The sequence below is a fragment of the Leptodactylus fuscus genome, chromosome 4 (assembly GCF_031893055.1).
Source record: "Leptodactylus fuscus isolate aLepFus1 chromosome 4, aLepFus1.hap2, whole genome shotgun sequence".
In the NCBI taxonomy this organism is placed as follows: domain Eukaryota; kingdom Metazoa; phylum Chordata; class Amphibia; order Anura; family Leptodactylidae; genus Leptodactylus; species Leptodactylus fuscus.
Genome location: NC_134268.1, coordinates 48,123,111 through 48,150,265, shown reverse-complemented (window position 1 = coordinate 48,150,265; position 27,155 = coordinate 48,123,111). Strand labels below are relative to the sequence as shown.

General features: G+C 41.2%; 1 protein-coding gene across 4 annotated transcripts in view; it reads right to left on the bottom strand.

Annotated features, from left to right (window-relative positions):
* The window catches only part of STAU2 (staufen double-stranded RNA binding protein 2), a 186,768-nt gene that overhangs the window by 93,319 nt on the left and 66,294 nt on the right, over positions 1 to 27,155 (bottom strand). For all 4 annotated transcript variants that reach the window (XM_075270414.1, XM_075270416.1, XM_075270415.1 and 1 more), the window contains 3 exons: positions 22,445 to 22,604; positions 20,350 to 20,454; positions 13,005 to 13,217 (listed from right to left, as the gene is read on the bottom strand). In XM_075270414.1, coding sequence (XP_075126515.1) covers positions 13,005 to 13,217; positions 20,350 to 20,454; positions 22,445 to 22,604 — 478 coding nt within the window. The remainder of the gene's footprint in view (positions 1 to 13,004; positions 13,218 to 20,349; positions 20,455 to 22,444; positions 22,605 to 27,155) is intronic.

Below are 27,155 nucleotides of genomic sequence, written 5' to 3'. Positions count from 1 at the left end.
TTCCCAATCACGGTAAAAAGAAGCAAGCTGCCCTTTCATCAGGCGGATTCCAAGTCAGCCCCGGATTCCACCTCGCGGCAGCACCCTCTGGACTAGGCCAATTCATTTGGGCCTACTCCGGAGCGGGAAGCCACGACAGTCGCTTTTTGGTCCAATTCTGATGAGGCTTCCTGCATCACAATCAGGATCAAAATATGCGGTCCCGTGCCCCATGTGAAGAAGGCCTTATATCACTAAGAGAGAGACCACTCAAAGTCCTCTATATACAGAAAACATCCATATAAAACATAAAGATGTGCCAAAAAATACAAGCAAACCCCACAAAAGTAGCTTATAAAGAAAAATAGAGAACTGTAGATGGCACAGCTTATAATTCCAAATGAAATGTATAGTCAGGACAAGCAATGAAGATCAGCTAAAGTCCTTGGAGTATAAAAGAGCCAAGGAAAACGATGGAGGTGCACAACTACCCGGAAAAAAGCTGAACAGGTGATAGAACAAAAAAGAGCAGTAATGGGTGGGCACTCACCAAACATTCTCCAAAGGACGACAGTCGTCTTCTCTTTTCTCTAAAACATATCCTTTTATTAGGTGCATAAGTAAAAGAAATCCAAAGGGAGGGAGTGATAGCACAATTGGCAAAAAAGAGGCAACAGCCGTTTCGCGTTCACAGTCACGCTTCTTCAAGCCTAAGGTGCAGTCATTGCACCTTAGGCTTGAAGAAGCGTGACTGTGAACGCGAAACGGCTGTTGCCTCTTTTTTGCCAATTGTGCTATCACTCCCTCCCTTTGGATTTCTTTTACTTATGCACCTAATAAAAGGATATGTTTTAGAGAAAAGAGAAGACGACTGTCGTCCTTTGGAGAATGTTTGGTGAGTGCCCACCCATTAAACCCCACAAAAGAGACACGACATATACGGATTAGACAATGAATAATCATTATTGAGCAATCATTGCCTTTGGCCCATTCCATAGCATCTCTACTCATGCCAACGTCTTCTACCCAAGACATGAAGACTACAAGCACAGAGCTGCCTGGTAGGGCCGGCGAAGGAATCAAATTTCTTTAATTCACCATTTTCTGATTTTCATCAGATTCACAAAATCCATTTTAGCCCCACCTCGGGATCTGATAGAGCCTTACAGGCTTTGTCCCTCCATTGTAAGCTATAATCAATAGTTTATTCATTGCAGTCACCAGTTGGGTGGTAAGACAAGGATCCTTCATCAGATCTACCCAACTCATCCTCACTGTGACGGCTAAGGGGGCGTTCACACTACCGTCAGTGTCAGACAGGTAGTGTCCGCTCCTAGTGGCCGTTCAAAATCTGGCACGGACATTAGGAGCGGACACTAGCTGTGTCTGTGACACTTTTCATTCATTTAAATGGCGATCGGGTGCGTTCTTTTGCACTCCGTGCCCTTCCTTCACTGTCCGTTTGTAAAGATGTCCGACTTTTCAAGCGGACAGAAAAACCCAACATGTAAGTTTTTTCTGTCCGCTTGAAAAGTCAGACATCTTTACATGCGGACAGTGAAGGAAGGGCACGGAGTGCAAAAGAACGCACCCGATCGCCATTTAAATGAATGAAAAGTGTCACGGACACAGCTAGTGTCCGCGCGAGATTTTGAACGGACACTAGGAGCGGACACTACCTGTCGGACACTGACGGTAGTGTGAACGCCCCCTAAATGAACTTATTTTACTTTATTTAATCAAAAACAAGTGGGAAAAAATTAGAATGTCCATATTGATCATAAACGTAAAAAAAAAGCCAATATTGTCCAACCCTATTGCCTGTTATCAGATCTTTCATACTCATTCTTCAATTGTAAGCCATCTGCAAGGGGATCAAGAGGATGGGTCATAAACAAGTCCAAATCTCTAAGCATTTACTCCTGGATGCCTCATTAAAATATTTGGTGGTGATAAGGGGGCAAAGCCGAGAGTGGAAACGGCTCATAATCCTGGTGGAAGGAGACAGACACTTTAAAGAGGTGATAGAGAAATGGAGAATGTGGTCAGGGGAAGGATATCGAGTCACACAGGAAAGGCCACGAGAGGTGACTTGCATTAGCAGTAATAAGAGAAGAGAAATGATTCGGCTGTTGGGTGTCAGCAGCGTTTTTAAACAGAAAAACAAGGAATTTCTATCAAAACCAAGTCGATTCAGACAAGAGCCATTTAGACGTGTTCTCGTATTGGACACTTTCCAAGAATCAAGCAAAGCTCTGCACTGGGAATAGATCATTGACTTTTAAATGGCGCTGTAAATCCTTTATTTTCCGATGACAGGCCCCTATAACAGCTTGAACGTAGCAGTCAGTCTGTAAGCTCCGCTTGTATTTCAACGTAACTGACCAGGAAGACTTCAGTGAGTGTGCTAATGTCTGTTTTATGGACTTTTTTATGGGTTTGTTAGTGGGCTGTATATCTCGTAACGACACGCCATTACCAGCCAGCATTGGCAACATGCTTTGTAGGCCCATTACAAAAATGATTCCTTTAGGGGCAAGTTGCGGCAGAAGACGCACTGTAATAAATATACGACATTAAGAAGGCAGTCTCGTTAAAATGAAAAACTGGAGACTGACTGAGCTTAAGCGCTGACCCAACCTGATGGCACCTTCTTGTTAAATCATGTCTAGCTTGGCTTTAATGGCAGAAAATTAGCTAGTGCACGTGGGCTGAAAGAGACATCGAGTTCTCGGAGTCTGGTACTCTAATAGCATCAGTAATACTGCAATAACTGCCTCACATGAGAAGAAACATGGACCTTGGTGTAATTGCCAAGACACAGACTATAATCTTGTTGAAGCGCTGCATTTAGAAGGAAATTCTTTACAGGCTACTCATACTTAGAAGGATCTCTTTTGGGAAGCTTGTGAAGATAAAGGGGAAGGAAAAAATAGATCGTAAAGATAAAACGTCACCATTAAAGCAAGTGATTTTGTGCTGATTCACTTAGAACAATTTAAATCAGTCTTACACATCCAATAACGAAAACCTTTCCTGGCCGGTATTAACCCTCCCTTTCCACCCCATCTATCCTCGGCCAAATAAGACACATTACTCAGCTAAAAAGCCAAGGATGGAAGGAAGGATGTTGCTTGAACTTTATGGGGGGGGGGAATTATCAACCTCCACTCTCTGGTGTATATGGCGCCCTTTCTTGCACCAAAACGTGCCATGTCTCCTCTTTGCTACTTGTTCGCTCTCTTTGTGAACATTCGACATGTGGAAATTTCCAGATCCAGTTCCATTACTGCCGATGTTTTATTAAGAGGCCAGAGCCTTCTGATGATTCTGCACCTGTTTGTTCTTTGCATGACCAGAGATTGATTTTTATCCACTGGAAATAAGGAATGACAGCAAGTAGAGATCTAGAAACTGTGATACAGAAAGAATATTGGAGAATAGTATCACTTTTCATTACACAGACAACATTTATTTGATTAAACTTGACAACCCCTTTAAATTTGCAATTCCACCCTCTAGAACCAGCTGATCTGGTTCAGGATGTCCAATGGCTAGTTCACACAGGGCAAAATGGTCAGGATTTTGAAACGGAGTCCACGTCAAAATCCTGCCGCCTCACATTGAAATCAATGGGAGCCAGTCATGTCCTTTTTCTGTGAGCGGTTTGTTCCCGTTCACGGAAAAAAGAAGCGAGCTGCCCTTTCTTCAGGTGGATTCCTTGGCTGATTCGGTGGCATCGTCCTCCTTGCGACACCACCGTCCAGACTAGGCCCATTCATTTGAGCCTAATCCGGAGTGCAAAGCTGCGACGGAACGTGTTCACGCGGGGAGCCCCGTGTGAACTAGCCCTTACAGAGAGGCTATCAATTTTAAGATGTGGATAACCCCTTTAATGTTTATGTGGGAGCACCTGACTTCACCAAGTATCTGGCATGTGTGCGCGTGAGGTATAGCTGTCAGCCGAATACATTTTGACTAACGTTCATCTAATGCCAATGAATTCAATGCGGTAATTTTATAGAACAAATACAGTCACCAAATCTGAACAACTTCACCTGCTAGCCAGACTTCTGTGGCTTTGAGAACAATGTGTTTGGCAAGACAAACACTCAAACAAAGCAAGTGCCTAAAATACAAGTCAATGTTGTGGAGAAGAAAAATGTATAAAAATAAATAAATAAATTACATCCATCAGTCACATTTATGTGATTCTTACAGAGAGAATCAAGCTTCATTTACACGGAAATATTGTATTCTATCAGTGTTTTACATTCCGTATTCTGGACGTAAAGCTGCAGACTGTTACATTGAACTTACAGAACTACAGACTAATTCCTAGTTCCCCCTGGTACTCTGTTAGTTCAGGGGGTCTGAGCAGTACTTCTGGTACACAGACTGTTATACACGGGTACAATATGGCCATATAAGAGATAGACTTGGGCTTAAAGGATTCCTAACTCAGACCATGTACCTATACATTACTGACATTGCTGTATATCAGTAATCTATGCCTGCTTTTTTTTTCGTTTCAGGTTAGCACCTGTATTGTATATCTCAATCCACCTTATTGAAGAAATAAGTCATGGAAAGGTAGTTAAGGCGTTCACAGTAAGAGTTAATGGTCTAGGCAAGGATCCGTTCTGAGAAACTTGATCTCGCCCATGTGCTTTGTTGCTTTTATCTAGGCTGCACAATGGCAATCACATAGGCCATGCAACACTCTGCTTCACTAGACATCAAAACACCAGGTCACCCTGAATGCAGAAGAAACATGTGTAGATGTCGGCCCTTTTACAGTACATTTGTCAGTTATTATTCGGGGAAGAATAGTCCTTCAAGGTCACCGGGGGACTGCACACATCAAAGCAGCCCCGACCTCAGCTGGGATTTAAATCTGTCCAGATACGCAGCGGAAGTACAAGCTAAAGTTAGTGTTTGCACGCAACGGCTCTGCAGCAGTAGAAACACTGCACAGCAATACAATACTCTCAGTGACTGCACATTACAACATGACAGGAATTCTCGGGTTCCTGACTTTGCTTGTACACTTATCTGCAGAAAGTCTGAGAACACCTCACCTATGGATCATAGCAGGGCTTTTCCCATGAACATAATTTTGCAAATATAAATAATTTTACGGAGTTTTAGAAAACTCTAAGGAAAGCATGTCTGGGTGTCTGACAAGTCCCAGATCAAAGAAAGTTTCTGCATTCATGGTCGTATCTATAGACAACTTATCAAGACAACAGACTGTCACCAATAAGCTTTAAGGTTCTGCAACATTTTTAACTATTAATATATGCAAAAAAAAGTTTAACTTTTAATTGTTCCCCTTTAAGGGCTCGTTCACATGGGGCAAGAGGGGGTGGAATCTGACGCCGAATCCACCCCCTCACAATAGAGGTCTATGTAGACCGCTACCTTCCTTTTTACCGTGAGCAGTATGTTCTGGCTCACGGTAAAAAGAAGCGAGCTGCCCTTTCTTCAGGCGGATTCCGCAGCCGAGTCAGCCCCAGCGTCCGCCTCATCACAGCAACGGAGGGAACTAGGCACATTCATTTGTTGCGGGAGCCGCAACAGTCGCATTTTGGTCCAAATCTGATGCGGCTTCCCGCATCCGAATAAGGACCAAAATATACTGTCCCGTACCCCGTGTGAACGAGGCCTAAGGTTTCATTCACATACATTCATAACAGACAACGCCGGCGAATCCTAGTGACACAAAATAGGGACTGTTTATTCTCTACAAGTTACAACCAGGTCAAGAAACTTCACTAAGGAGTCATTATAGCATAAGAACAAAGTTCAGACATTATATCAAATTTTTCTGTTCTATCACACAGTCTGAGTATGAAATGGGAAATATATTTTGTATTTGTTTTGAAATGTTTCCATGGGTAAAAGCTGAAATCCATGGAATGGATTGAAGGAAATTATTTTAATTTTTTTTTTTTTTTTTTATAGTCAATAGCTGGAGCGAATAAAGTCTTTAGCCATGCAATGGAAAACTTCACCGACTGCCATTAACAACTGGGAACAAGTGAATGGCTATTGGTTATTTGCACACGTTTCTAAAGAAAATAAAACGAGAGGCGCAACAAGGAAATTTGTGGCAAGTGCAGCGTACCCACCAATGTGTTTGACAACCACAACAGCTGTGTATGGCTACCAAATATCAATCTGGCGTGGCTACAACTCGCTAAGTAACATAATATGTTCTTTATAAAAAGTAATTGTGAAACTTGAGAGGGGACAGGAGTCTACAATGAAGGTTAGCGAAAATGGCACTGGCCACATGGCTGGCAAAGCTAGAGGGGTGAGGGTGTGGTACAAAATTTAAGTACAAATAATTGGGAAAGGACATGAAAAGCAAGCTGAAATTTATAAGACATGGGTGGGAAGGCAGTGCGGATGATTTTTTTTCCAGACAAGAGTGGAGATTCTGACTAGAACAAGCCCCCTGATCATCATAATGGAGGTCGGTGTGACCCGGGGGCCAGATATAGTCTTACCACTAGGCTTAGTAGTGCGATATTATATTAATTTAGTTTCTACAACTGTACAATGTGATAGAAAAAATTTGAATGAAACAACTGGATTTTCTGGCTGCATTTGTGTCATTGAGGCAGGGGCCCCATGTTATCGTGGCAAAAAACACTGAGTTTCACATTACCTGCAAAGTGGATGGGATTCTGGCTAATCCCATCCACACATTGCATCAAAAAACACAAATACAAATAAAATACACTTCCTAATATATATTTCTTGTTTAAATTTGGCACTGTTTATCTGCTTTATTTTCAGGTCATTGACCACAATAGTGATGTCTCATTTACAAGCTCCCCACCTCCACCCCAGTGAGCAGTTCCGCCAGCAAATGAGCAACTGAAACGTCAAAGCAGCAGATGACCTCCTTGCTGAGTAAAGCCACTCATATTGACCTTGGACCCAGGAGTGATTTATAACCTGGTCATATATGCGTATGAGATGATTGGACTCAAGAAGAAATGTGACAGAGCAGACCCCAGGGAGGAGTTTGCACACAGGAAGTGTGTGCGCCCTGTAATTTCTTTACAGTGGAGAGCGAAGAAGGGAGGAGTAACACAAAGAGCGAGAGCAAGCAGATGAATCATGGGAAATGTTCTTTCCACAGATTCACTGCATGTGAATAACAGTAATACAAGGAGCAGAAAATAAAATAAAGCCAAGCAAGGATGCACAAGGGAACAGGGATGATTTAGCATTTATGTGTTTGTTTAGCCATTTGCAAATGAAAGTTAGATAACACCTTTAATACCTTTTAGAATAAACTTTATTAACAAATTGAGGCTCCTTTTTGTGAAATCCTTCTTTATTCTTTCCCTGGTGTCTTAACAGTTACAACAGAGACATTATAAAATGTAGAAACTTGCTTCTGTTACATGAAAGAGCAGATTCTCATCTCTCATATGACACTAAGGTACTACCTGTAATATTTCCAGTGATGATATAAGTCAGGATTGTAATATGTATACATAGCAGCTTCCAATTTTTCATGACCAGTTAAAATCTCTCCTTTCATGCGACACCAGAAAACATTTCTACGTTTTATAATGCCCAAGATATAACTGACTGACGTGACCCTCCCCAAAATCATTTTCTCTTCAATATACAGAAGCCCATATACCATACACAGTGAGAAACAGGATTCATATCTCTATAGCTAGAAAAGCAAGGGAAAGAAGAATGAAATGCAGGATTTCACAGAAAGGAGTCAAAATTTGTTACATATATCACAAAATTCATAAATACTACCAGAAAATCAGAAGTTGTTTGGAAGTTTAGTTACACTTTATATTCTCTAGTAGCGGAAGAAAGGTTAATTTTTAATTGATTTCCAAATATAACAATTATGGAGCATCTTTTCTTTAAATAGTGTATTGCATTGTTTCTCTATTACTACTTCAATAAATCTATGAATAAATTAGCAAGAGGGTGCCATCATTAATGAGAGACTCTATATCCGCTAGGTTCATAATAGTTTTGTTTTTTTTGTTAAGTAGATTGTAAGCCCAATATATGGATAACAAAGTACATTCTATTTCCTATCAGTATGTCTTTGTAGAATGGGAGGAAATCCACGCAAACACGAGGAGAACATACAAACTCCTTGTAGATGTTGTTCCAGGCGGGATTCGAACCCAGGACCCGAGCACTGCAAGGCTGCAGTGCTAACCACTGAGCCACCGTGTTGCCCCTTGCTAGGTTCATACTAGTGTATGAGTCTACATACAAAACACCGTCCCAGATTCCACTTAAAATCGTCAGAGAGAAAAATCCTGCAAGGAGGACTTTTCTTTCTGCCGGTTTAAGTATAAAATCAGCTGAAACCAGATGGAAACCCAGCAAACACCATTAAAGTCTATAGTGGATGGGGGTTTCCACGTGTAACCGATTTTTGCTGCAAAAAAGGCACCTCACATGTATTTCAATAGAAGTAAAATACTCCTTTCACAAAAAAACAAAACAAAAGTCTCGCCCAATCTTCAGGTGGATTCTGCCTAAACCTCCCATTGATGTATGAAGGAGAAATCTTCCTCCAAACAGATTTCCACAGTTGATTTTGTATCGTGGGTTCAGCCTCAAAATTCATTAGAGAAAATCTACCGCAAGGCTGGGGTCCCACATTGCGGACACGCAGCTTCTTTTATTGCAGATTTTGTTGTAGATTTTGTTGCGTTTTTTTGTGCCAAAGCCAGGAGTGGATTGATCAGAAGGGAGAAATACAAGAGCTTCCTATATATATATCCCATTGCTTATATAGCCAGTCTTGGCTTTGGCTTAAAAAAACGCAACAAAAAAAAAAGCTGCGTTTCCGCAATGTGGAGCCTTAGCCTTATACAGTGTTGGCCAAAAGTATTGGCACCCCTGCAGTTCTGTCAGATAATACTCATTTTCTTCCAGAAAATGATTGCAATCACAAATTCTTTGGTATTATCATCTTCATTTAATTTGTCTTCAATGGAAAACCACAAAAAGAATTGTCAAAAAGCCAAATTGGATATAATTCCACACCAAACATAAAAAAAAGGGGTGGACAAAAGTATTGGCACTGTTTGAAAAATCATGTGATGCTTCTCTAATTTGTGTAATTAACAGCACCTGTTACTTACCTGAGGCACCAAAGAGTTTGTGCTTGTGATCATTTTCTGGAAGAAACTGAGTATTATCTGACAGAATTGCAGGGGTGCCGATACTTTTGGCCAATACTGTAGTTTCAAGAAACCTGCTACAAAGCAAGTGGGAAATGGACAAAATGCAATTCTGAAAATCTTTATACTGTTAAAAAAATATATATTATAAAACTCGAGTTTAGAGTTAAGATTAAAGTCTTTGCACTGAGTAAGCTCTGCAGATCTTAAGATCCCATCTGGGACCTAAGCTAGCCCGTCACTATTGTGGCTTATGGGAAGAGAGTTTCTGTAACACGTGGATCTTATGCTGTATACTGTGTACCAATGCCCGCTCTCCCATACAGAATAGAAATACTAGTATCCCGGATTATTTTATTTTCCCATTTCAGGGAGGGCTGTAATGGTGTATGTGTTGCACTAGCAGCCTTGCTTGTAAAATGCTGGCCTTATAATAGTCTCAAGCTTTTCATGTCAGTGGAAAACCACAGACAGGATACTTCCCTCACAGATGGCACCACATGTATTATATTGAAACCATGTGTGGTTAATAAAGTCTTAGACATACATGGAAAACAAAACAAATGTCACATGTCCGGGTTGATGATGGCTTTTGGCCAGGGCCCACCTTTGTGCCGGAAAATCCTCAAGTGCATTCTGAAAATTGATATAAATCCAGGAACTGAGTAAGACTTTAATTATATCCGTCATCCCCCGGTTGCCCGTTAAGCGGGCGAGCGCTGCCTTAAGACTTCTCTCTAGACCAAGACTATTGGACATGCAGCAAAACGTTAAAATGAAAATAATCTATTATGGCATATACACACCTCTAACAAATTATTGCAGGTATTATACAACTGGCAATTGTGTGTAGTTTTCTGGTTGACATAAAAACAATAACATCCCAACACCCCAAAAATGTATATTTAAGCCAGCAAGCCAGTACTCTGGATCAATTGTGTCGGCAGATGTTAAGAGGAGGTGGAGTCAGCAGGGCAGAAGGAAGGGATCTCCTGTGCCTAGAAGATCCGGACAGGAAGACAGTTAAGTATGATAGATGGTGGGGGGTTGTCTGGGTTAGGGAAAAAGAAAGGAGGTGTGAGGGAGTGAAAGGGGGAGGTAGTGCGAGTCAGCTCTGAGTGAAGAGCAATGCATCATGGTACTGTAGTTGTAGGAGAAGAGAACAGGAAGCTACAACAGGTAAACAAATGCAGAGGATTCCAGTAGCTCCCAGAGAAACCCCAAAATCACTCACTCAAATTAACACTGCTAAAAGGTATTTGGGTGTACTTATTAACAGCACTAACAGACCCTTTTTCTTTATTTTTTTTTCCGGAAAACCCATTTAAGGAAACACAGATTATATGATGTCTATATATGAGCGAAAATCTATATTCTTCATATATGCTCTCCTTGTCCCTAAGAGACACAGTGAGGAGAGGGGACAAACTTCATATAGATGTTGCTGGAGAAGAAAGCAGCCTATGAAGAGTTAAAAGAAACCAATCTTTACCAGAGTCACAGACACCTCTAGGACTCAGCTGTGTAACAGCTCAACAGTCACAAATGCTATAAGGCTACGTTCACACAGAGGATTTCGAGGAGCATTCTTCCCTAGAAGGGGTTTTCAATTTATTAAAGTGTGGCGATAAACACTCTCCTTATATAGGGCCTGTATAGACATTTCTTGCCCTCTGCAGACTCTGCCCAAGTCTATACAACAAAGCTGACGAGCCAGCTGCGAAGTGTTACAGTGTTTGCTTTTGTAATCAGGATTGCTAAATTTTTATGAGGACAGTAAAATAATATACCCTTAAAGATAAGGCATCAGACTTGAGTTAAATGAGTCTTTTTCTGAGGATAGACTAAAACAAAAGATGATCTAACTTTACTTTTTCACAGGTTAAAGTCAGTCACTGAGAACCTGATCTTCGATAGATGTATTACAAAGTAGTACAAGTTCTGTTATTTATACTTCTGTTTTCCACTATTTCAGCAGCAGTTACTGTGAAATCCTTACAATTACAGATAATGAACATAAGACTGGTAAATCACACAATGAAAAACATGTGCGAACCACAACCCAACACAAAAACATAGATGCTGGTTACTCATTACCGGGTGCACTGACATTGTGCAGCCCGCAGATAACCGCAGGAAGTGATCAAATAGAAGTAAACACCATGGAAAGGGCTTCAATTTCTGCTCCCAAACATCAGTGTATAATGTGACTCAGTGCCCAGAGAAATTACATATAATGTCTAATATTGCCAGACCAATCAAGATTTAGCACTTCCTAAGAAAAGTCATGAAAATAGGACACTGAAGGGACAGCAAAGAAACTACGGCCACAACCATCCAGACATACCCGACACCCAGTACCTTCAAGCCGAATCCTGCTTCCAGAAAAGTAATCTGGGGCTGGACTTGGACCATATAGGTGAAACAAATGGGGGAAATTTACCACGCTCGTATACAAGACTTCTCCAGAGTTGCACCACTTCTCTGGAATGCTCTATCCCGAATAATCAGATTAACTCCGAATTTCTACAGCTTCAAGCGCAAACTAAAGCCACATCTTTTCAGACAGGCCTATCACAATTCCTAATGTAAACCCTTCTGTACTGTAATTAGAATCCCCAAAATTTAACCCTCCTCTGTTCCAGCTTCCACATTTCCCCACATGATATGATGCCATTTCAGGCTAACTTTATATGTTCAAGCACCATCCACAAATTAAAAGACACGACTGTTGACGGCTCAAAGTTTTGTGTTTGTGTAATGACAGTCACCTCTATTACAAAATGGTCTGACTACTGTATAAGCAATGCCACCCCTGCTACCTCTTGTGTCACCCCCTCTACCTCATAGATTGTAAGCTCTTGTGAGCAGGGCCCTCAGTCCCAGTGTGTGAAATTTTTCTCTTTGTAATGTATCTTTCGGTCTGTATTTGAACCCTACAAATTGTACAGCACTGCGGAGTATGCTGGCGCTATATAAATAAAAATTATTATTATAATTATTATTATTAATCTACCTGCAACAACATTCTGCTTACATTTGAATAAAAAGGCTCAAATGCTGTGCATCATATTTATTATGTTTGTCACTTTTGTAGATTTCAGAGAAGAACAGCTTTGAAGTCTTATGCAAATGAGGGATGCACTGGAGGCGGGACTTCTGCCTCTTGGAACACTGCTCATCCCACTCAGATCCCTGCGATGTCCTGCCTGCAAAACCTGTGAAGTGAGAGATGATCCTCCCCAATGCTATGACATCACCTATACTTATTGAGCATCCAAAGAAGCGCTCCAGCTTTTTACAAGGGGCCAAGGCACGCCAACAACAGCTATGTATTCCTTATGGTTCAACAGGCACAATTCTCTATTGTTAGCAGTAGCAGTGTCTGGTATTACACTTTACTACGGCTTCACCCCATTCCAGTGGGCAGCCCTGAGACGCAATGCCAGGTACAGCAACAAGTATAATAGAGGAATGCCTGGTAAAACTATGAAGCCAAGCTGATTGGAGGGAGTGACAAGAGTTGGACCCCATCTAATACTGATGGACTGTTCTCAGGCTGAGTTCACATCTGCGGTAGGTGCTGATCCATCTAAAATTACCTGAGGAAAAGGTTCTGCAAATATGACTTTTTCCATCTGGAGAATTAAGTAAAAGAGCAACGAACCCCCAACAGACCCCATTGTTGTCCACCAAATTAGTGCTCCTAGCCCAAATGTAAACCTAGCGTAAAGAGCAAATTAGACGACCTCTTTAAGGATACATTTAGCTTGGTGTAACATTTTATATTCATTTTTCGATAGGGAACATATTGTAATAATATGTAAATACCTTAATTATGGTTTTGGGGCGCCTTTTTATGTAAAGCCTTGGTTTTTCAATGACGGGGAGAGGTGGGAGTTTCCGCAGTTCTTGCAGTACAGTGGCCGCGGCCCGTCTCTTTGCCAGCTTCTTACTGTTCCCTTCACCTTCTGCAGTGAACTCGCCCACAGTCACCTTTGTGACAAAGCTCTTCATGTGTGGAGGGCCACTTTCCTTGGTCACCTAGACAAAAGAAAAGGAGATTATTAAATATTATACAATTATTAATATTGTCAATGTCATCTGAGGATCTAAAGTGAACTCTCTGGGCTCAGCGATGTTGAAACATTTTTTTTTTTGTGTTCTGTTCCTTTAAGGTTGTGTCACAATCACTAGCTTTGTTCCTTAAGAAGAAGCACTTTGCTGCTCACCTGACTGTGTCGGTCAGTCATTTATGAAGGAGTCAAAGCCAGGTTGTTGGAGAGTCGGAGTTGGTTCTTTGGTCGACTGATCCCACAGTCCTTAGGCTGATCACTTCCATCCAGTACAGCACTCCAAGAGGATGGTTTTATGGACACTTACTGCACATTTCTATCTATTCCCGCACCACTGTTAACAGTAAATGTCAAATATTTGGCACGGTTGCCCTGCTGCAGAATAAGTTTGGAGATGCCTCATTGATGGTATATACTGCCTTCTGTTACAGCCAAAATTGAAGAAGCAATTAGAAACGCTCAACACGGAGAACCGTTGACAGAATGGTCAGCCAAGAAAATTTAGTGTAGCAGATGAGACACATCATGCTTATTTCCCTTAGAAATTGGAAGATGTCCAGCAGGGCCATCACTTCTGAATCAGCAGAAACCATTGGGACCCAGCTACACCCATCTACTGTTTAAAGATGTCTGGTCAAAAGTGGCCTTCATGGAAGAACTGCAGCCAAGAAGCCATATCTTCCATGTGGAAACACGGCCTAGTGACTCCGGTATGAACAAAAACATGGATCTGGGGTGCAGAAAAAATGTTCTCTGGACGGAGGAGTCAAAATGTGAACTATTTTGTTCTAACAGAAGGCAGCTTGTTTGTCCAAGGGCTGGAGAGTGGTAGAATAAAGAGTGTCTGCAGGCATTAGTGGAGCATCATGGAGGATCCTTGCAAATTTGGATCTGCAGTTCAACAAATGGAGTTGTAAATTTGGTCAGGATTAATGGTATCCACAATGCTGAGCATTACAGGCATTACCCATCACACGGTACCATCATGAAGGAGTCTGGTGGGCTCCAAATTCATTCTGCATCTGTACCATGTCCCTAAGCAAGTTAGAATCTAGTAAGATATTATATAGTATTTATGAAGTGCATATAATACTGGTAGGTTAACTAGTAGAAACCAGAAAAGGCCCAGTGGCCAGAAGTGTCAGAAGTCAGAAGAATCAGAATAAATTAGGTTGGATTACTTCTAGCGATGAAGTCACTATATTGGAATGAGCCTACATGAATCTCCTTCACATGTGGTATGATAATCGTGCAGGTAGCAGGCATTCATTTCTGCCTACTGTTCTCAGAAAATGCCACCGCGATACGTCAGTGAAATCAACAAAAATGTGGGCAGTCAAATACGTCATATTCTTATACAGCAGACAGAAAAAGATTCCAGGAAACGGGCAAGTACAAATTATGGCCCCGGGGCCACCACAGAAGAAAACACGAACGCAAAAATACTGAAGACTTTCACAGGAGTGGATAGACTGTAACCAAACACATGCCCATGTGCAACATAGAAGACCTGCAAAATATACCGTCTGCTCATAACCCACAAACAACATGAGGAAAACAAGAGAGAAAAAACCTGAAAATCAAAGAAGGATAAATATTAGAGATGAGCGAGTACTGTTCAGATCAGCCGATCCGAACAGCACGCTCCATAGAAATGAATGGATGCACCTGGTACTTCCGCTTTGACGGCGGCCGGCCGCTTAACCCCCCGCGTGCCGGCTACGTCCATTCATTTCTATGCGAGCGTGCTGTTCGGATCGGCTGATCTGAACAGTACTCGCTCATCTCTACTGATGATCTATCCTAGCAATAAGACATCAAGATTTTTAGTCATGGAAAGCCCCTTTAAGGTCACAAAACTTGGGGTGATTTATTTTAGTCCTTATGCACACAAAGCCTGTGCAGCAGCTCATGGAAGACCAACAACTCAATGTAAGGAGTCGTCCATGTGGTACAGTCTGCCACTTCCATACTACACCATGGTACACAGGAATTAAGACCTCCATGTGTTTCTGTCTACCATCTGCATACTACACAGGGATTAAAGACATCTCATTCAGTATGACATCATTTTTGTCTTCCATATTGCACAAAATACGGAAGACAAAACAATATGGCACCTGAATACCACAGCCCTATACAAGTCAGTGCTTGCAGCGACATGGTCAGGTACATAAAGCCTTAGAGGTGAAATGCAATTCGCTAGAACAGTTGAGATAACATTACGTCATTAAGATTGGTGCAATCTGTGACTTTGCCCTGATGAAGTATCCTTATGGCTAAATACAGAATTGGACCTTGGCCTGGAAGACGAATCTTGGCAAGTTCTGTGCTTGTAGTCGCTCTGAAGCAGGATGTCATTAGTAACCTCAATAACGTCTGATTTATGGAGATCTGTCATCATATATCATGGGAATTGCAGTAATGTCTGGCCGCTTCCATTTTTCTTGAACCTTTAATAATCCAATTAAACTGATTTCCCGTTACATTAAAGCCCAACCCCACTGCGGTAACTTCACTCCTGTAGTCCAGAGCTTCATGCAAAGGGCCCGATAAGACTAGCCTTGTATCAAGCTATATGACAGCACCCACAGAAGTTTATGAAGCAATACTGTTCCTTTGGATTCGTCCGGTTTTATTATTATTATATTTAGATGGAACCTGACAAAGAAATTGTGGCATGTTCAATGCTTCTTGGTCTGTCTACTTGCACAAGGTACTGCAGCCTCAGGTACTAACTTGAACACAATGAAGCTGCAATACCATGCACCACCGCTACTAACAGGGTGTGCATGTACACAAACCTAGAAAAGGCCACAGCTCTTCCCCTAGTGCAGAACGGCTGATTGGCAAAAGCGCATAGAGTTGGACCTCCACCAGTGTCTAAGCATAGACCTTCTATATTCTTACCTTGGGAAAATCCCTTTAACTCTATAATATACTGTAGTACATGACAATTTGCCTCCTAAACCAGATAACCCCATGATGGAGATGTATCTACAAAGTCAAGTTTCATTCGCAATTCCATAACACGGAAACCTGTATAGCGTCCCTCCCGATCCAGCTGCAGGAAAAATTCTTGTGCAACCATATAAAACAATATGATAAAGGGTTTTCGTTGTGTGTGATCTACAGATTTAAGGCATAGACAGACATGGAGCAAGTATGGACTTAAATGTAGAAAAATACCCACATTTTTACATCATGCCTTCCTGGGCTGCTGTCTTAATGGTTATATTTACTACAGGCCTGAAGCAAGCATGCTGTAAATTATAATCCTGCACTAGGTACCACAGCTCTGACTTATATACTGTCCTAGTACTTACAAGAGAAGGCAATAATAATATCAGACATAGAATATAACTGCACGCTACCGGATACATTCTGTACAATGACTACATACAGGTAACCCCTGAAACACTTTGCAAAAGGAGACTACATGGTGAAAGAACAGGATAGCATGCAGGGCAATCCCTGCTGTTAAAGGGGCAGAACATCGAGGTGCCCGCTTTATAAGTCAATAGGGACTGCTGGTCACTGGTTGGAAGAATAAAAGAGTTGAAGCTTCCATTATAATCAAACGCCATGACTCCAGTGTGAATAAGGCTTGGATAACACTGTACTTTAGCAAAATGTTACAGGTGTGACTGACACAAAGAAAAACAAGTCATCTTCCTTGAAGGCTTCTTGCAGGTCACTCAGTTGAAAAGAAAAAACAAAACAAAAACTAAGTTATACCTGTCCTCCGGCAATACCTGGTATCTACCCCAAGGCTTTACTGAGAACCTTCACTCTTCTAACTTGGCAAGAAATAAATATCTTGACAATATTATATAACTTGTCAATCAACGGATACAGACATAATACTCTATTCCTTAAAAGGCAACCTAAACTAAATGAAAGCCAAACTATGGGGGAGGGGGGTATCGATCAAGACTGGCCTATGCCACATTCGTCCAGACAACCCCTGCACCGCTGAATGCACTTTAGTTCTGATAAGGTGCATCAATAAGGTGCAACCAGATGCTACTTGCACTAATTTTTTTTTTCATGTTTTGCAACATTTTTAGGTCACTTTTGTGGCGTACATGTTGCACATATCGACCCCACTGTCTTTTAGTTACACACTATAAAGATAAAGGACACATCTATACATTAGAACACCATGTAACTCTACATAATACATTGAGTGTATAGGTACATATTACTAGCATAACATGAATGTATTTTAAGCACATTATGCCACAAGTAGATAAGAAACTGAACGTTCTTTCAGTCAGATCTATACCAGTAGAAAGCTCAGGACAGATGTGTTACACAACATTTATCAAACATTGTGCATCTTACATGTACACGACCGTAGTGGCTTTTATTGTCTGCAAATCCACAAAAAATAAAAATGAGGCCCATAAAAATTAATGTAGATCTACAATTGTGGATAAAAGCTACGGTCGTCTGTATAAAGCCTCAAAGGGATTCTACCATTAACATAAAAATTTTTTGTCCGTAACACATGGGAATAGCCTTAAGAAAGGCTATTCTTCTCCTACCTTTAGATGTCTTCTCTGCGCTGCCGTTCCGTAGAAATCCTGGTTTTCGCAGGTATGCAAATAAGTTGTCCCGCAGCACTGGGCGCGGGCCCCAGTGCACAAACAGCACTGGGAGTGTCTCCAATACTGCAAGAGAAATCTCCAGCGTCACCTCCATCTTCTTCAGGAACGGGTCTTCTTCGCGTCTTCTACCAGGGGTTGGCTTCAAACTTCACAGTATTTTAAGCGGCCATTTTCTTGTGGCCGGCAGGCATGCGCAGTCGGCTTTGCCCTAGGCCTAGAAGTTTGACGCCAACCCCCGGAAGAAGACGCATTCCTGAAAAAGATGGAGGCAGCGTTGGAGAGTTCTCTCACAGCATTGGGGACGCCTCCAGTGCTGTTTGAGCGCTGGGACCCGCCCCCAGTGCTGTGAGAGAACTCATTGGCATACCACCGAAAACTGGGATTTCTACAGAACAGCGGCGAGGAGAAGACATTCAAAAGAAGGAGACGAATAGCCTTTCTTAAGGCTATTCCTACACGTTAGACAAAAAAAATTCAATTTTAATGGTAGAATCCCTTTAATGGGTAACATGAATTTTTTTTTTTTTTTTTTTTTCAAATTACAGTAAGGCCTCATGCACTTTCAGCATTTTAGCTACATTTTTCATGGCTAGCACACTGACCCATTCATTTCTATGGCACCATACACCGAGTATTTTCACTGTTTTGTGTATAGACAGATCCCATTCCTGTCCCTTTTTTGGCACACGTTCACTGACCTCAGTGAATGGGGCCAGGGAGGCATGGGCACCACTTGAATGTCATCTATGCGCCATTTAATCACAGCCCACCAAAACACACACAGTCGTGTACATGTCACCATAGGCAGAGTCCAGCAAAATCAACTTTACAGGAAACCTGTCAGGCGGATTAAGGACACTAAACCACCCACAGGTCCTTACAGGACCAGGTGGTTCATGTCCCAAATAGCCCTGTTATAAAGCAATCCGCGGGTGCATTAAAAAATTTTTTAAAAAAAAAGTTTCATCAGACTTCTCTGTATTGTCTGTTCATCAGTGATGCCAGAGATCCAAGATTCCAGCACATGCACACTGAAGCTACGGAGTACTTCTATGGCTTCACTGAAGAATTGTGCCATTGTGTGGGGAGTACAGTCAATATCTTAGAAAACTTTATTTTCTTTTATTTTTAATGCACCTGCATATTACCCCCCCACACACACACACTCCACGACTCATTAAGACCTGTGGGAGGATTCATGTCACAAGTCACCCCGACAGGTTCTTCCTAATCTCCTCCAACACCTTATAAAATTTTACCTTCTTAAATTACTAAAATCTTTGACCATTTGGGTTTTTCTGCCCTGAAACACAAGAGGTAAGTGTTGGAGGTTGCTTGTGAAAGGCCTGCTGCACTTTAAAGATAAGATAATCCTTTAATAGTCCCACATTGGGGAAATTTCAGAGGAGCTCTATCATTGGGAAAAGTTATTTTTAACTAATCACATCCTTGCACAGGCTTTAGAAAGTCTATTCCACACCTACCTTTAGTATGTAAATTGCCTCAGTGGTTTTTGAATATGTCCGTTTTTATTCATATGCTAATTAGACTCTTGGTGAACCATCGTGCACCCTCTTTGCTATTGATTCCTATGGGTGTGTACAGCACAGGCTGCTGCTGATGACTTCCTGTTTGCACACACAGATAGGAGATAATAGCAGAGATGAGGCTGCTGGGAACTTTCTGTGCTGGCTGGAAGCTCATTAGCATAAGGATAAAAACAGGCTCATTCAAAAACCACTGAGGCAATTTACATACAAAAGGTAGGTGTGGAATAGACTTTCTAAAGGCTATGCAAGGATGTGATTAGTTAAAAATGACTTTTCCCAATGATAGCGCCCCTTTAATTGTATATACCGGCAGTGTACTCTTTTGGTGTGTATCGGATGAGTCCTATGAATAAGTTTCCCAAATATACTGGGAGCTTCCTGGTGTATACTCCAAATGTAGGGCTCAGATGCAGTGTGCACACCTGCTTCAAGATCTGGCAGAACAGAGAAACACTAGTGTGAACATAGCCTTAAAGATACTACAGTTTCTGTATGAAGGGGATATCACAAACCCAAGGCTGTCTATTCAATATACAAAAGCACATAGCTTTCCCCCAGGGGTGTTTTATGGCCGGCTTCTCCTCTTCTGCTGATTACATATACTGAATCATTGCCTCCTAATAGGGCAACTTCCATTGACGATTGCATCATGGTATATGCATACTACTAAAAAAATCAATGAGTTCTGACAGAAAGCCATATACATTTAATGTACATATAAATTCTAACACATTACCATCTTTCACTTTATAGCTTAAAGATAATGGCTACATAGAGGTTTACTGCTCTATTCTATTCAGGGGTACTATATTTTAGAAAGCAGGTTAGGGAATCTCCTCCCAACAAGGGTTATAAACTATCTGCATGTATGGAAGAGACGGCTCAGACACCAACCAGCGACAGACATAAGGGTCTCGGGTAATACTGGGGGTCTTACCTCAAAGCTGAGAGGCAGGTTACGCTTCAGAGAAATCTCAAACACCAAACTAATTTCTGACTTATTCGCATCTTTATCTTCCTCGGCTCCTCTTGTCTCTCCATTCTGCATTTGTACAAAAACAACAAATTTAGATAGATATAGACGTACAAAAAAAAAAAATTGTATATTTACATATTTACTTTTGTAAAGAAAAAAATATTGAAAATTGGAAAAAATATTTATGGAAAACTTGGTTACAAAATGGCCAGTGGTTGTACATCAGCAAATGTATCCTATATACCAACCTCTATAAAGGACCTCCACCAGCAATGTAGCAGAGGTCAAATACTTCACATCACTGAGACTTCAAAAAGTATTTAAAGGGTAACTCCAATTATTAAAAAAAAATACAGGCAAAAATAAGAAACTTAGTCATATATCTTCTTAAAGGTTTCCATCTCCATTTATCAAGTAGTTACTCTTTACATATTACTCTATGGAGAAGGGAGGGGTTGAAGCAAGCTACTGGAACACATACAAAAATAACTGCTGCTGCACTCTGCTATTCTGCGTATGAGAGGGAGCAGCGGCATAACTACCGTGGTGTACCCTGTACACATGATTGACCGCCTTTTCCTATCCTACTATGACACGGCTTGCTGAATTTCTGCCCATGCGCCTGGGGTTTACCAGCTGAAGTCTTTGGAGGTTCTGGCACATCTCTATTGCACTTGTGCCTCATTTACATATTTATAAAAACTGCTTTATCTAGGAAATGGTGCATCTATTGGTCTAGCTATAGGTAGAATAAAGCTCAACATAATGCACTTTGGGCTGGTTTGATATGGAGGTTCCTCTTTAAAGCCCATTCGCAGAATCCTGTGCCCTAAAAGGAAATGTGGGGTCATACATGGCATACCCACGGCAAGTCAACCACGGCAGGTTCAGTGGTGGCTAAACTGCTGTGACTTCACAAAACTCATCCACGTGTTGGCAAAGGCCACTCGCAGAGCAAATGTCAATTAATACTGTGAATTTTACCAATGCTTTATAAGGCTGAGGCCCCACATTGCAGAAACGTAGCTTCTTTTGTTGCAGATTTTGCTGCTGTTTTTTGAGTCAAAACTAGGAAAGGCTACAAAAGGAATGGGAAATATATAGGAACTCTTATACTTCTCCCTTCTGCTCAATCCACTCCTGGCTTTGGCTCAAAAAAACGCAACAAAATCTGCAACAAAAAAGCTGTTTCTGCAATCTGGGGCCTCACCCTAAAGGTTGATAGCAGCAAAATTGCCTGCAGGTGTGTTGCCTTGATCCACCTTATTTGGGTGTTTTTTGGCAAAAGTGGCTTTCAGGAATACATTGCTTCCATGATGAAAAGTCAACAGTGCAACCCCAGCCCTAAAGAGGACCTTTTACCACCTCCAACAAGTCCAGCTCTTTACATCAATTAATAGCTGCTGTTTCATTGACTCTGGCACAAGTGAGATCTTTTCTCTAGCCCCCTGCCTTGCACAAGGAATGAATGCTGTTAGGTTTGATGCCTGATATGCTATTTACGCTCTGTACTGTCAGGAGGGCGGTGTCAGGCAGGAGCCGACAAGAGGTGTGATTCTGAGCTCTGACAGTAGCTGCCTCTAATTGGAGCTCTGAATCGCACCCCCTGCCTGACACCACCCACCTGACATTACAGAGCTTGGATAGCACATCAGGCACCAAAACTAACTGCAGTTGTTACTCAGGAATGGTGAGAGCTAGAGAAAAAATTCCAACTGTGCTGGAATCAGTGCAGCAGCACGTGTTAATAGATGATAACAACTTGAATTGGTGGAGGTGGAGAAAGATCCTCATTAAAGGTGCTCTATCAGCAAAATTATGCTGATAGAGCCACACATATGCGTGAATAGCCTTTAAAAAGTTTAGTTTAATATAACTTTAGTGGTGCCTGAATAGCCTTTTTAAAGGCTGTGTAGCCTTTTTAAAGGCTATTCATGCATATGTGGGGCTCTATCAGCATGATTTTGTGGATAGAGCCCCTTTAAGGACTGGATAATAAAGTTAGTTGCATTCAATATCAATAGATAGTCTTCCTTTGGAACTACGGTGGACTTACCACAGAGGACCTCTCTGGTATGGGTTCATTCTTCAGTGCATGCAAAGCTTTCAGTGCCGCATTGTGTCTTGCTGCCTGTCGAGTTTTTCCTTCTCCATAGAACTCACTGTTTCCCACAGTTAGTTGAACGTAAAAAGTCTTAAGCATTGGGCAAAGGTACCTATGATATACAAGAAAAAAAAAAAAAAGTTAGTTATATATATGAGGCAGCACATACTTCGAATAGTCTAAAGGGGGGGGGGATGTACACTGTGAGCTCTATGTGGGGCTCACAATCTACATTTAAAATAAAAAAAAAAAAAAAACCAAATTTTCACATTTATAATATTAGCAAGGATATAGGGTACAAAATATCCACGATACACAAAATCTCAGTAACACACAGACCCTTAGAAAGCAAACTTTCATCACCATCGCAGGTCCAGAGAAATTAGATAGTTGCATATCCTAGTGATCTGTCTAAGAAATCACATGTCTCTAGCATGGTTTAAAAACTAAGAAGAAGAAGAAAAACAAAAAAATCCAGGATAGAAAAGCAAAAAGATTTATTCAAATTCTTACAATGTCTTCTGTTTATAAAGGAACTATAATATATCCTACAGCATTTCATTACAGAGATAAGTCTACACATGTGGTCTTGTCCAACACACATTAAAAAAACCATTTACCTCCCTCCCACATCTGCTAGCATTATTACAAGAATCCAAAACTCGCCAGCTATAAAATAAATCAAAGCCAAATCAGAGGCGCTCAATATAAAGCAAACACCGCAGACAATGAAAGTAATGGGTATAAATGTCTCCTGTGGACTCGGAGAGAGATGACTCCCATCAATCCATACAAGGCGGCTGCATGTATAACCACCACTTTCAACGCACTAATATAACAGTAGTATTCTAGCTCTCGCTAAAAAGGGAAAAATAAAGCAAAAAAAATTGCTAAAAACACAAAAATGTTACTTTAAACTTAAACTTATGACAATGAAAATGCTGTGTAATCTGCAGGCAGCATGTTATAGAGCAAGAGGAGCGGAGCACGCTGATACTTTTATTTATTTTTTTATGTAAATTGTGAGCCCCATACAGGCTCTATTACGCATGCCGACGTCATAGAAGGAAGAGCCATTCCCCAGAGAATGAAGCCTAGACAGGAAAAAGATGGGCAAGTATGATGGTGTGAATTTTTTTTTTTAATGTAGATTGTGAGCCCCATATAGGGATCACAATGTACATTTTTTTCCCCTATCAGTATATCTTTGTAGAATGGGAGGAAATCCACGCAAACATGGGGAGAACATACAAACTTCTTGCAAATGTTCCTGGTAGGGGATTCGAACACAGGACTCCAGCGCTACAGGGCTGCAGTGCTAACCACTGAGCCACCATGTTGCCCCCACGCTGATATTTGGTGGGAAATTATTCCGTAGAACTTGTCAGTAGATTTCTCTTTTCTTTCTATGCTTAGGGTATGGAGGACGTTATAACAGGGCAATCTGGGACACTAAACCCCCTTAGATCATAAGGACCTGTCTGTGGTTTAGTGGCCTGAGCTGAACTGCACTGAAATCCTTTATTAAGGATGTCTATACCTTAAAAAACAAAACTGGGTCCCAGATGTTGGAAGCTGCAGATATTACAAATAAAAATATATCTTTGTACCATGTCAGCCAGTGGATATGAAATATAAAAATTGAGAGTCTTCAATAGTTGATATCTTTTTTTAATGGCTAACCAAAACGATGACAGATTACAAGCTTTCGAGGCTGCTTAGGCCCCTTCGTCAGGCATGGGTTAAACAGAATTTCTGAAGGATTCAGATTTATGCAAAAAAGGGGACACACAGGAATACAATGTTTGGTGGGAGAGTAGATGCATCCTGCAGAAATTGTGTTCAAACCATGCCTGACGAAGGGGCCTAAGCAGCCTCGAAAGCTTGCAATCTGTCATCATTTTGGTTAGCCATTAAAAAAAGGTATCAACTACTGAAGACTCAATTTTTATATAGCAGATATTACAGTAAACCAAAAGCAATGTAACCAGGTCAGAACCAAAATGGCTGTTAGTAGGCAAAAACAACCATCTTATCACTTGTACTTGGCTCCTGGGTCAGGATCACTGATATTTTGACACTCTGATTTTTTGGCTGGTGTTTTCACTTGTTATAATCTGTATTTCTTGGAAAGACTAATACGCATATATATTATATACACACATACATACATTTTGGGACCTCTTCCATAAAACATTAAGAATATAAATAGTAAGACAGCTAGCATCGGCTGATCTGTGTCTGGAAGGGAGTTCTCTGGAACATCTCAAATAAAAATGATCTATAGGACTTGCCATACCAGGATAACTTCTGCTTCATCCCAGCTTAACCAACATACCATAAATTAGCAGTTCTCAAAGAACATATGGCCATAATTTACTCAACACAGGGATTGCGCTTTATTATTATCTTATCTATACTAATATATTACATGGCTGAGTGCACGTGTAACATCATGTGCAGGACCATCAACTAATAACATTAAAACACAACTACGGCAAAAAATAGAAATAAAAAAGGTGTTCTTGTATGTGAGCCAACCCTCTAGAAACTGCTGAAGTAGCAGTAACACAGTATGACATACAGCACGCAGAGAAACCACAGGTTACCGCCCACTTGGCTAGTGTACCCTACTTTGTATCAATACTAACAGGGCTTATATCTTTGGAACGGCTGAACAGATTTGGATAAAAGAACACCACAACACTTATGCACCTATCACTTAATATACACTGAAGAGCAAAAGGGTAAAAATGTTTTGAACTTTTGACTTTCAGGCTCTATATATTACCATTCACTACAGCTCTGAACGTGAGACTACCATCATTTTATACACAATCATCTTGGCTATCTCATACGTAGATGTGACTTGCATCTATTTAGCATATGGTTAGTTATGCAGATTCTTGTCATGTAACTGAATTGTTAAGATTTTGCACCTGGCGGTGGAAAAATCTTTATCTCCTTGTATACTACAAATTACAACCTGTTCTGGGGCCACACGGTGGCTCAGTGGTTAGCACTGCAGCCTTGCAGCGCTGGAGACCTGGTGTTCAAATCCCACCAAGGGCATAAAACCAATCTGCAAGGAGTTTGTATGTTCTCCCTGTGTTTGCATGGATTTCCATCCCATATTCCAAAAAATGCTGATAGGTGAAAAAATGTACATTGTGAGCTCTATGTGGGGCTCACAATCTACATTTAAAAAAAATAAAATAAAAATTACAACCTGTTCTCACATTCCCTAATGGCTCAGGGTGTTATTAGGTATATTCCCAAGCGAAAGGTCACCAATTCAAATCAAGAATCAGCCATAAAGAAAATTTCCCAGGAAAAGAGAAACCACACCACCAAGCTCATCAATAGCAGCCTACATCATGTGAGTGTCATGACAGTTGGAAGAATACGAAATGAAATCCATCCATCCTTTCAAAAGCCACGAGGTGGACGTCCAGGTGAAACAGCGGAACCAACAATTTTATCATCACAGGGTCTACCAGTTCTAGTGAGTCAAGACAAAGATCCATGCAACAAGAGTTACACAAGTCTGGAATGGTAGCCTGAAAAAAGTGAAGAAGCCTTGACTTCAATATCATCATAAGAAGCGTCAGCTCAGGTTTGCAAAAAAAGAAAAAAAAAAAAAAAAAAAAAGACAAAAATGCGACAGATTAGATACGGGTGATTTGCAGCAATACAATGAGTCAATAGACTGGGCTCTGATGGGTGCAAATGATTCTGGAAGAAACAAGTAAAAACAGGGCTAGCAGATTGAGAAATTGAAGGTACTGTCAAGTTTGGTGGAAGAAGCCCTATGATATAATATTGTTTCACAGCCAAAGGTGTTGGATACCAGACCAGGATCGATGGCGGTCTCAATGCTGAGCTCTATGTGAGTATCCCATAAGAGGAGTTACTTCGTACACTTACGTACTATGGCAATGAACAGGACGACAATGTTCCACCAGGCCAACGACCCGAAGTATACATCGACATTAGCAAAGAAATGATTCAATGACAATGAAGTAGAGGTTCTGGATTGGTCCTCAGACCACAAACTAATCAAAAACACTTGTCGGTAGAGTGGAAGAAAAAGCTTTATTCGTACCCAAGCGAGTCGACCAGTTAGCATCAACATTAGGAACGTGTAGAAGAGACCTGGAATCAGATTTCGGTCAAGACATTCTTGAATATGGTTGAAAGTATCCCAGAAGGATTCAGGTAGTGTTGAAAGGCAATGATGGATTTACAAAATTAGAAAAATGTAAATCTTGATTTTTAGGAGCAAACACAGTAACATTGCAGTCACATAAGATTCTGCCTAACTAATCATATGCTAAATAGTGGCAAGTCAAATTTATGTATGAGATAGCCAAGATGATTGTCTATAAAAAAAATGTTAGTCTCATACTAGAAGATGGAGTGGATGGTGAGATAGGGAGTAAGATGCATTTACAATCTCTCGTGAGAAGAGCCCTTAGAGCAGGGGTGCCCAATACGTCGATCGCGATCTACCGGTCGATCGCAAAGGATGGATGGGTCGATCGCGGGATGCAGCCAGGGATCCCCGGTGTCTGCTTGTCCACAGTGCAGGCTGAGAGTCGACTCTCAGCCTGCGCTGTGAACAAGCACTCCGGACACTTGCAGGCCGGGTAGCAGCAGCAGC